The 12,403-nt window shown below is 33.3% G+C and overlaps 1 protein-coding gene and 1 non-coding gene across 2 annotated transcripts; one reads left to right on the forward strand and one right to left on the reverse strand.

Annotated features, from left to right (window-relative positions):
- Positions 1 to 8,873: 8,873 nt before the first annotated feature.
- LOC120074854 lies at positions 8,874 to 8,964 on the forward strand. Its single transcript, XR_005481130.1, has one exon. It is a non-coding gene; the product is annotated as a small nucleolar RNA SNORD96 family (small nucleolar RNA).
- Positions 8,965 to 9,800: 836 nt separating this feature from the next.
- On the reverse strand, positions 9,801 to 12,175 carry LOC120072779 (pentatricopeptide repeat-containing protein At4g16470). Its single transcript, XM_039025269.1, has 2 exons — positions 11,806 to 12,175; positions 9,801 to 11,509 (listed from the first exon to the last, which is right to left on the reverse strand). Exons 1-2 carry the CDS (start codon positions 12,123 to 12,125, stop codon positions 10,210 to 10,212), a joined length of 1,620 nt encoding a protein of 539 aa, XP_038881197.1. The 5' UTR covers positions 12,126 to 12,175; the 3' UTR covers positions 9,801 to 10,209.
- Between the last annotated feature and the right edge of the window lie 228 nt (positions 12,176 to 12,403).

The raw sequence follows: 12,403 nt of genomic DNA on the forward strand, positions 1-12,403 counted from the left end.
ACCTAGAAATACCACTTGGTTGAGCCAGAATTCGCATTTGTTGAACTTAGCATATAACTACTTCTCACATAGTGTTTGCAATACTATCTTCAAATGCTCTACATGTTTTTCTTTACTATTTGAATACACCAAGATATCATCTATGAAAAAAATTACAAATCAATCAAATCCATAAACACTGTTGGGGCATTAGTTAGGCCAAATGGCATAACTAGAAACTCATGATGCCCATATCTAGTGTAAAAACTGTTTTAGGGATACCTGACTCCCTAACTTTCAACTGGTGGTAGCTTGATCTCAGATCAATCTTTGAAAATACCAATGCTCCTTTTAGCTTGTCAAACAGGTCTTCAATACGAGGTAACAAATACTTATTTCGTATAGTTACCTTATTCAACTGTCTGTAATCAATACATATTCTGAGTGTGTCATCTTTCTTCTTCAGAAATAAAACTGGGTCCGATATAGCCCTTATCTACTAATTCCTGTAGTTGAGCTTTCGATTCTCTCAACTCAATTGTAACCATCCTGTACGGTGTCTATGAGATGGGTGTTGTCCCTGGTATCACATTTATAGTAAACTCCACTTCTCTATCAGGTGGTAATTCTGATAACTCCTCAGGGAAAACGTCAATATGAAGGATCCTAGATGAGAAGATCCTTGAGCGAAAGTGGATCGTCTCAAATCCCATTTTTACAGAAGTCATAATTTTACAGAGATAGAAAATAATTATGCATTTAACAACAAATAATTACAGCATGCTAATAACGAAGTTGTAGAAAATTAAAATGGGTTAGAAAATCCTTACCTTTTGAAGAACGTTTTCTTCAATTGGAAAAATCCTCGATCTCCAAATTGGACAGCACCACGATGGAAACCTTAGTATTCTCAGGCAGAGAACCCAGGAGGTATGGGCTCTAACTATTTTGGATTTTCTTCTGATGGAAGGGAATTGATTGAGAGAATAAAAGAAGGAACAACAGTTTTCTCTAAGAACCGAAAACTCCTCTGTGAGTTTTTCCAGGAAGAAAAAGGAGACCATGTAGCAACCGTTCCCACTTACGTACTATGGAGAGAAAAAAGTGGAGAGAGTTACAACTCCCTCCCATTAATTAATTCAAAATTAATTAAATAATTAAATAATAAATAATTATTTAATAAATAATTTGATATATTTTAATATGCTAACTACCTTATCATATAATATATATTAAACTATATGTTATATCAAATATTAACATATAACCTATAGTTTTAATATTGTATCATATACAATATAACCTATAGTTTCTTTTCTCTCACTAATGACTTTTAATATAAATCACATTTATATTAAATTCAACTATTTGAATCCAATTCATATAATTAATATATAAATTATATTCAAATACTTATTTCCCCTTATAAATACTTAATACTATAATCTATCAAATACATCATAGTAATTGTATCATATATAATTAAAATTTAATTAATTATATCATATATAATTAGTTCCCTCAATTAATTTGAACAATTCAAGTTAATTCAAAAATTGATTCTCAATAAAACCCGTTGAGCTATCAAGAAGACCTCATGGACTTATAGGTTGAAGTTCCAACGATACTTGAATAATTAATTAAACCCTTCAATTAAAATATTCACCATCCGTTAACTAACGACCACTCCACTAAATACCATCAGTTGCACTCTTCGCACTATATATATATTTAAGTGTCCATTAGAATAACTAATCAACAGTATGATGACCCTTCAAAAATTGCTCGAAAGTAGAGTTAGGCCAAAATTACCGTTTTGCCCCTATAGTTACATCTAACTCCTTAAGTACCACCGATCCCTCTAATGAACAGTAAATCAAAAACTATGATCTAACCTCTTTAGGGCCAGGAGAGGGTGTGGCGTCACATTGTTCAAGTGATGACAGGCAGAAATGTACGTTATTATAGACCTTTTATTTAGAATTATGAGGGTTATTGAGTAGAATATGCGGCGATTATACTAAGAATTCATGAGAAAACGAGCTTGCGTCGATCGACATTAAGAATCTCGGCTAACCCACTATTATGCGTTATTTTGCGTCCAATTGTCTATTCTTGTAGCTAACGCAGGAATCGATCGCATGCGGGGAATCTCTCCATCGCATAGGCGAACGCATACCTTCGATGCATGGATATTGCGCCATTAACCGTATACGTCCATCACATAGAAGTTGCGGCTATAGAATAATAACCATAGTAGAGGGATGAACACAAGGGTGGTGGAATACGTTGATACTTCGAAAACCAAGCATGAACACATACCTTGGGAGTATCAAAAAGTGATGTTGACATTTCACCTACCATGCCGTTAGCAGTAGAGATTCAGAGCAGGTCCATCACGTCGTTAACTGCAGAATTTCAGAGAAGGATCATTAATGTTGTTGGCGATCAAGCTCTATAAATAGAAGCCTTGGAGCACAACTTGAAGCATCTGAGTTTCTGCCTTCAGGAAAATCCTTGTGATCCAGACAAAAGCGTGAAAAGATAATCTTGAGAGTTCTTCATTCCTTCTACCATTCCGAGTGACGACCGGAGCTCCACCGGAGATAGATCTCGAGAGAGACTACCCCACCGCCCATCTATGGCACCACCAGCAGCCTTGACACACATCTGATGGAAGCAAGACATTGCTTCCATCTGGCCCTCCATATCTTTTTTATCTCTGTATTGTATTACATTGTGGCTTAAGAGATTAATACATTTTGTGATCAATGCATTTCTCTATTTCCTTCGACTCCATCTTCATTTTTTTCTTCTTATCATCCTTTACTTTCATTGCACAACTAAGTAAGACTGCTAGAGTATCGCATACTTAATCATGTGGCATAGACATATGAAGCATGTAGCAAACCACCGAAAGGTATGCGTTGTGCGAGTGTTGTGAGAAAATCCTATTTGTTTAGTGTGATGTTGTAACAATGCTTGTCTATGAGCTGATCAGCGGTCGCTAACTGCCCGGGAGGGTTGGTGGTGGAACGCATTAATAAAAATAAGCAGTGTTCCTAGAGATAAGAATAATATTATGTCAACCATGTTTATGTGATTACCTTGTCTTATGAGTGCATCATTCATCATTTAGGCATACTTAAAAGAGTAGTCTAAAAATCAAATCTAGGCTTGAGAGAGTCAGATTGGATTACATAGGTAAGAATAGAGGCTTAGAGATAAGCCCTGTTTGCTGCTACACAGCGCATGCACCCTATAGTTAGGATAAGAAAGTATGCGGTCACCCCGCATGCGTCCAGAAGTAGGATATGGTGGTATGCGGTCATTTTGTTTATGGGAGCACGTGAGCAAGAATAGAGACTTAGACATAAGGCCTCTCGACACTATCGCATATACATCGCATGTGTCTTTGTTAAGTGTGTTTAGCATAATCGCATAGCTTGCATTGGTTGGGGTTACCCTTGCGATCAAGCTTAGTGATGCGGTGAAGTCATCCCTGCCATTTATCCATTTTCCCATGCATTTTATTACGCGTTAATAGTTGTCGTGTCTCTATCTCTCATAGTCATACTTCCACTGTTTAATCTGTTAGTTAGGAGTAGGAGTAGCGCATAGCCCATAACCTTCAATATTCTTTTATTCTTCACCGCAAACACTTTACTTTATAACATTTAGCTACAATTCTCTAAGTTCGACCTTGGATCACCCGAGAAACTTGCGATCTCGTTATACTTGGCGAGAAAGCAAGAAAACTTGTAGCAGGAACGCATGGTCATTACATATATTCTTAGACACATATTGCATATCTGACGCATGACCAGCAACGCGTGGAGTACGAACGATAAACGCATATTTATTTACCTTCATTTCGTAGTTAATAGCCACTTATAGAAATTTATCATTGATAGCCAACTTAGTGAATTTAATTAATAAAGTTGAATCTCGAACTAAAATGTAAGTGAAATGCCTAGAAGTTATCACTAATAGCATGTTTATTAGTGGTAAAAGCTATCATCGAAAAGAAAAAGGACTTATAAATGTTTGGGAAGGACAAGAAATGGGCAAAAAGGTGTTCAGTGGCTATGATTGATAGAAGCTACTACTGATAGCATGTGTTACTAGTGATAGAAGCTAATACTAATAGCATGTTATCGATGATAGAAGCTACCCGATAGCATGTTATCGGTGATAGAGAACCATCACTAATAGCATGATATCAGTGAGATCATTGATAGCATCTTATTAGTGATGTTATCAGTGAAAGAAGCTATCACTGATAACCACAATATGAGTGATGTTAGTGTAGTGATAAAACTTAGGTGATATCTATATATCGAGTTTCTTTCAAAGGTGATAACCAGTTATAGAAGTCTATCATTGATAACCTTAAGTGTTAATATTTCAATGTTGATTCTAATTGATGAAAGTCTATCAATGATAACGACTGATAGCTGCTATCAGTAATAGCCATGATAAAAGATTATCAGTAATCAAAGTTGTTGGTCTTCTTTCAAAGTTGATCACTATTTATAAATCTATCATTGATAGCCACTGATAACCTTAAGTAGTATTATTTCAATTGATGAAAGTAAATCAATGATAACTACTAATAATTGATAGCAAATTAAAAGCTAATATTTCAAGATTGTATTAATTTTTTTTAAAATTGAAAGTTATCGCTGATAGCAACTATCATCGATAGCAATTGATAGAAGCTATCAGTGATAGCAGTTATCCGTGGTTATAATTGATAGCTGCTATCAGTGATAGCTTTTAATTTGAGAAAACCGGGAAGAAGCGAACAAAATGGTGGCTAGGCATGAGTTTTTAATCTTTTATCATTTTTGATCTATATATACAATTATTTTATCATTGTACTACATATTCTATTGAATTCTATTTATGCAACTAGCCCAAAAAATAATATACGTTAGATTTTTACTAAACTATTTGCTTAGGTGGATATAAAAGAAAAAAAAAATACTATTTTATGTGGTGAATCTAAAAATATAAAACAAAATCTAAATTACATTAAAAAATTATCTAAAAGCTCACATTTAATATTTTATTTTTCGAATATTTTGTTTATCCATTACATTATTTATTATTTTATTTATTTATTTATTATTATTATTTTAGAACACCACATTAACCATTTTTTTTCTTCTTTTTTTGTGATCCGATATGGCCCATTGTTCAACTGTTTTTTTTTTTTTTTCCCTCAAAAAAAGGGATAACAACTAACAAGCTAATCTTCTATCAATTTGGAATTTCATCATTAAATCTTGAGTTGGAAATTTACCAAAAATGACCGAACGTAAATAGTTAGTTATGATCATCCCCATTACATTTTTCCCACAAAGTACCCCATTCCAAATTTGTTCGATTTGACCTCTTTATTTTCGTTTTCATGGTTTTGATTGATACTAATCTAAACTTTAAATAATAATAACAATAATAACAATGACAGTGATAATTCCGTAACTACTGACACATACTTTATACCAGTTTAACTATAACCTATAAAATCATATTATATTTTCGTATAAATGTTTAACCTAACAATGTGAGAGAGACCGCTTATAACTTAAAGGATTGACTATTGTATTTTTATGCCAGAGATATGTGGTTAAAAATTTGAACACTTTTAAAAGTTCAATAACATTTGAGACACAAAGTGAGTCTGCACTTATAATTCAAACTTAATTTAAAGCTTATTTGGAATGATGAGAGAAAATGATATTTTTCAAACAAATTATTTTTATTTAAATCCTTTTGGTAAAAACGAATAAAAATACACTTTCTATAGTGTTTCAAAGGCTATCTTGAGGAGTTTGTTAAACATTCAATTTTTTTTAAAAACAACTCATTTTCAAAATTAAATTAAACTAAACGCACCTTTAATCTTAATATTGGATTTATATAATTTTAAATTGGTAATCTAGTTTGGTAAAGTAAATGAAAAATCTAAAATTTCTATGTGGGGTGTGGGTTGGTTTGGGTTGGATTGAAACACTTTTAGACCCAATCCAATTGCTAAGATTGTAAATTTGTTGAACCCAAATAACCCTCATTAAAAAATGAACAAAATCCAACCCAACCATGAGACATTTGGATTGGATTAGTTCGGGTTACTTGGCTCATTTATTTTTTAAAAAAATCTATTCTAAAAGAAAATATAATGTTAATACGTAAAAATTTGATTGAACTATTTTTATATATTGAATTAATATTAACAACTCAATTTCAATTTATATAATGCAAAATCTCTTTTCAAAGTGCTAAAAAAATTAATTTTAAGAGTCGTTGGAAAATAAATTATCCAAAAAACTAATAAAATTAAATAAAATTAAAATAAATATATGTATATCTAATTGTATATATAATATATATTATATAAACTTAAGTTAAAATAGGTTTGAGTTATTTTAGATGACCCATAAACTAACTTAACCTATAAAATTTTCATTTATTTGACTTCATCGGATTAGGTTGGATTGATCGATTTTTTCGGGTCATCGGATTTTTTTAACATCCCATTTCAATGTATATAGTATTTTATTTAAAGTTGTATCTTCACATAATTATTTAACATTTTTTATGTGTAATATTTAAACACCACACACATACACGTGTACTTGTATGGATGTGATGTTGAGTTGAGTACGCTCCAATATGGGAAATTGGCAGAAATAGCACTCTCAAGTTTTTACTTTTCAAAATTTACATGTTTTTTTAGAAGTCCTCAAACTAGTTTTTCTTGATTCATCTCAGGCAAGACTGACCATCTAGATTTAATTTTAAAAAATTTCTGTTAATTTTTCCAAATATTATGTAATCTTTCCAAATCTTATATATTTTCAAATTTGCTACAAATTCAATTATCTTTACAAAATATTATATCATATATTTACCTAACTTTTCAAATCTTTAGCCCAAATTTTCACAATTATATGAATTTCCAAATTATGTAAATGGTTTTCAAGTGATTAACTTGTGATTTTTAAAATTTGAGAAAGATCAAATTTTGAAAATTAAGTAAGATATGAGAAATAAACAAAATTTTAATGTTAATCTAGCCGAACATTCATTGAGAAAGCCCAAAAATATAGAATGTTGGTGTTAATTTGTCTGGACTAGTACTTATATTTTATATATTTTTCATATCTTACCTTTTTTTTTTTGTAAAATTTAATGTTTTTTCAAAATAAAAAAAATGCAATCACTTGAGATTCATTTTGATAATTGATAAATTTATTCGAAAGTTTGAAAATTTATATAATCGTGGAAACAAAAATTGTGCTAAAGATTTGAAAAATTAAGTAAGTATTTGATATAATATTTGGTAAAGATAAGAGAAAATTTGAAAATATATAAAATTTTAGAAGATTACATAATATTTAGAAAAATTAGTAGGATCTATAATATGTTCGAGATGTACCGAAAATGTCCAAAACAATCGAAAAGTTAAACAAAAATTATTTTTTCAACTACATACATGGTCAATTTCATTCGAAATGAACTGAGATAGTTTCACGAGTTTTCAAAAAGTGCCGTGGGTTTGAGAAGTGAAAACTTGAGATATCCTTATGTACCCATTCCACATGTTAGGTATAGTTTGACAAATTTCTCTCCCATGTATAAGTTAATACATAAATATTTAGTCATACATTTTTGTTAAGAAAGAGAACTATTTAACAATAGTTTGATCTTTAGTTATTCTAGGACAAAAAACAAAATTAATATTTGAATATCATAGATATTAGCAAATTAGTTTTGCTTAAAAAAAAAAGGAAAATTAGTTAATTCCTTGATTTGCTAAGAATAAGTCACATGGTCGATGGAAAAGAAAAAACTTAATTCTAAATTTTAGAAATTAATTTTAATTAGAAAATGTATAACTACGAACTCGATGGACGACTATATCCCCCCCTTAAGGCAGCTCTAGCCCTAGACAATTCAAAGGCTGAGATTGATTTCAATAATAATCCAACGGCGTACAATTTCCAACCTCTCCTATATATTCAACCTGGACGGCCGAAATTCTTCATTCACAAAGCTCCATCGCACCGACCTATTTCTTTCCAGAGCTCGCCCTCGTCTTGTTTCTAGGGTTTTTACAATTTGCACCGATCGCCTTTTTCTTAAATCTCCATTCTTCGTTCATTTACATGCTTTCTTCTCCTTTTTTATGTTCGGATTCAACGATTTTTCTTCTTGTTCACTTTCATAGTATTGCTGAATCTGAGTTTGATTGAATTGAATCTCTGCTGTTTCTGTACTATTTTCTGATTGTTGTTTGTAATCGTCATGGTGTTTCATAGAGATGATTCTTACTCTTTGATTTGAGCTTTTTTTGTCACTGTGAATTTGTTCAAATGCGACGGGAAACTTCTGCGAGGAAGTCTCTTACTGAGAGGAAGCAGTCTAGTCCTATATCTGCACAGTTCCGAGTAAACGTCGTATAAAAAAGCCTAACGACGTTGACGGATTTCCTTTTTAAGGATATCCTCCGTTGTGGGTGGTCTCATATTCCGTCGCCTTGTGGAGCAGCGTCGCTGCCATTACCACCTGGGACTGGCCATGAGACAGACATTTTAGTTTGATTGATTTTGTATTGTTAAGTTTGTGTTCATGTGACGGGGGATTTTAGATCCAATCCCTTGCTAGATATGGAGCGAACATGTCATGTTCGTATATTGCCGGAGTAAACGTCACAAAGAAATTCCCGTCGATGTTGATGGCTCCTCCTTTGGAGTCTCCATCGGCTGTTGGTATCATATTCCATTGCCTTGTGGAGCAGCGTTGCTGCCTTTACTTCTTGGGACTGGCCATGAGACCTACATTATTTGTCTAAATTTCAGTTTCTTTGTATTTTATTTACTGGACTGCCAATGATGATATCGGTTAACAAAATACCATCTTTCGGGACTGAACGGCATTTCAAGCCTTGCTGTCAAATCCGATATTCTGAGGCCTTTTATTAAGATTTAGTGTGCTGTTTTTTTCTTCTCTTTTGCAGATTTTGGAGATGTTCTTGGAAGGTGAAACTATATATCATGGTTAGAGACTGGTGGCAATCTGTCTGTTTTGATCTTAGTACTGCGAAAGCTGCCTTTGGGGGAGTTAGAACATAATAATGTACATTGTTTTTTATAGCTTCATGAAGCTTATGCTTGATGTTCATTGACAAAGAATGATAGAAATAAATTTTCTGAGTTCTGAACATTGTTTGCAACTTTTTTGATACAATTACGCAATGAATCTCAACTTTGAACCTTATGTATTGATGTTAAACTGTTATCCAATCGGGAATAGGATTGTGATTGTAATATAAGATGGTTTAAATATAATTCCATTTAGTTTCACAGTTGAATGTGTATAGTTTATTGATTTGTAAAAGCACATTCTTAACCTGCGAAATTCTTGATGTTTATTCAACAAATATCCTTTCACACATCCCACTTTGAACATTGCTTTTTGGTGCCCACTGGCCCTGGTATCTCTGCAAGAGCATGTTTCGCTTTGTGCAATCTTATAGTGATCATGTTTATTTTAGCAAATATATAGAAACCAAAAAAAAAATAAATAGCTGATGGGTTGCAACAGAGCCAAAAAAATTGAAACTTTGACGAGTGTTCATTGTCATGTACGTTACATATAGGATTCATTATGAGGTTTGACAAGACTCGATGAAATCTAATGTGTTGTTCAACTGTTTATACACTCGGATTAGAATGGGAATACAGAATAGTGTGATTTGATTTTGTTTTACAGATGAATGAATTCAGTTTATTGGTTCGTAAAGGAATACTTAGTATTCATAAATGATAACATTCGGTATTTATACAAATCTTGTCAATCAGCCAATCCATTCTCTATGTTCAGTTACTAATCAGTTGAAACTTGTAACTTTGACTTCGATATGGGTTTGTGTTCTAAAATTCCCTCTTCAGATCCTACTTTGAACTTGGTAGTTTTTTGGTGCCCAAGGGGCCAAGGGTCTTGATTCTCTGCAAGAGCAGTCTTTTTGATCTCTGTGCAATCTCAGTATATTCATAAAGCACATATGAGGAGAAACCTAAATTTTTTTAATTCTATTGAATATTATTGACAATGTGTTTCAACAGTAAGCCAAAAAAAACGGTAACTTAATGAGTTTTCTCATGTACATTCTACATATAGTAACTTTGGTATCGGCTTAGCATAAATTTAATCTCTACATTAGTGTCCACATAGTTCAGGAGTATACCCTGCATCCTTCAAAATTGGAGTTATACTGTTAATGGTTCTATAAATCTCCTCAGTTTGTTGATGAGACTTATCACTCATGACGAAAAAGTGAAACTCCCTTTGAATCTCAATTCTACTATAACCAGGATCCTTACTCATTCCTGATTTCTTCATCATAGCTCTAATCTCTTCAACATTGTCCCACAGCCCAGATGTGGCAAAAGCATTTGAGAAAACCACAAATTTCCCAGAATTTTCAGGATCCAATTCAAAGTAATTTGCTGCAGCATGTTTCATCAAATCTATATCTTCATGAACCTTACAGCCCCCAACCAAAGCCCCCCACATAACAGAGTGCTCCTTGCAAGGTGCATCGAGGACAAGGTTGTAGGCTTCTTGCAACCTCCCAGCCCTGGCAAGAAGATCAACCATGGCAGCATAATGTTGCCCTCTTGGTTTAATTCCATACATCTTTGTCATCAACGAAAAGTATCTCAACGCTTCGGATACAAAGCCTCCATGACCACAAGCAGCAAGAACCGCAAGGAAAGTAACATAATTTGGTCGGTAGCCTTCATTTATCATACTATGAAATGATTCCAAAACTTCAAAAACTCTTCCATGTTGGCCATACCCAGATATCAAAGCAGTCCATGTAATTACATTCCTATTTGAAGATTTGTTAAATGCCTTATGCCCATCAGATAAGCTACTGCATTTGAAGTACATATCTACTAGGGCACTAGACACAACAACATTATCACCAATTTGACATTTAATCAAAACTCCATGTGCTCTCTTTCCATGTTCCAAAGAAGCTAAACTAGCACAAGCTCTCAAAACTGATGCAAAGGTATATTGATCAGGCAATAGACCACTTTGTCTCATCTTAAAATAAAACTCCAATCCAACTTCTCCAAGCCCCTTCTGTACATACCCAGCAATCAATGAATTCCATGAAACCAAACTTTTCTCCAACAAATTTTCATGAAGGATATATGCAGTTTCTAAGTCACCTGATTTGGCATATAATATCAGTAGTTTGGTGTTAATATATTCATTGGGTACATGTCCAACAACAACCATTTGGGCATGGATTCTTTTTCCTTTCATGTACTCTTTCCTGAAAATGCATTCTTGTAACAGAAGACGGTAAGTTTTGGAGTGAAATTGCAAGGCCATACAGCACAAAAGTGCAACTGCTTCAGGCAATCTCCCAGTCGAACATAAGCCCCTTAACGTTTTATCCCAGAATGAGGTATCTTCTTTCTGGTGTGGCTTGACCTGAAAGCTGGGAATTTCTAAGGAGATAGGTACTTAAGTCAAGTCAATGGGATATGAAAGAGTAAATGTAAGTTTGTTAACATTCTCTTTATACAAGAAACCAGGTCCAAGAAAAATGTAAAGGAAGTATACAACAACCCAAAACCCTAAATTCCAAAGGAAGCATTACAGTTAAATTCAATCCCAATATCAGTACGAAGCTGGAAATTATGAAATGTGAAACAGCAGAACTGTGTGGGGAGCAAATAAATTTACACATACAGTCGGGAATTGAGAAAGAAATGAAGAAGGAAAAGGGGAAACCTGGGGTAGGCGGATTCAGATTTATGCCGGCGGCGGCGATGAACAATGGGGATTTCAGCTGCAACAATCGACTTGGTGAAGAGATGAATCACGCCGGAAAAAGAAGGGCGACAGACTACAGAGGCGCATTTGAGCATCTGGATGAAAGAGAACAAGTTGGGGTTGAAGGGAAGATGGTGGTGTGAAATAGGAGAAGCTCTAGCGGCTGAGTGGTACGAGTGACGAAGGTTTTGCGTTGTATAAAAGAAACTGCAAATGATCAATTCTTCATTGTTTCTTTCTTTCTTTGACTTCTGACCTCGATGAAGAAGATCGTACATACAAATAAACACTTAGCTAGTTTGTTTTCTTCAAAATTTGTAACAATCTAATCTCTATAATGAAAAATTCTGTCAAAATTGGGTGTTAATCCTATAATCATTTAGAACATTCTATAACAATTCTCTCAAACTATCTTTCCTGGCAATGTCTTAATCTTCCAAGTTAAAACATTTGGTCCCTAATCACTCTGTCAATCTAATCTATTTATGTAAGAGACCCTCAAAATTTAATTGCTACTTGATAAAATTTAGGATAAAATTGTTATGAATTTGAAAAT

The sequence above is a fragment of the Benincasa hispida genome, chromosome 3 (assembly GCF_009727055.1).
Source record: "Benincasa hispida cultivar B227 chromosome 3, ASM972705v1, whole genome shotgun sequence".
NCBI lineage: Eukaryota > Viridiplantae > Streptophyta > Magnoliopsida > Cucurbitales > Cucurbitaceae > Benincasa > Benincasa hispida.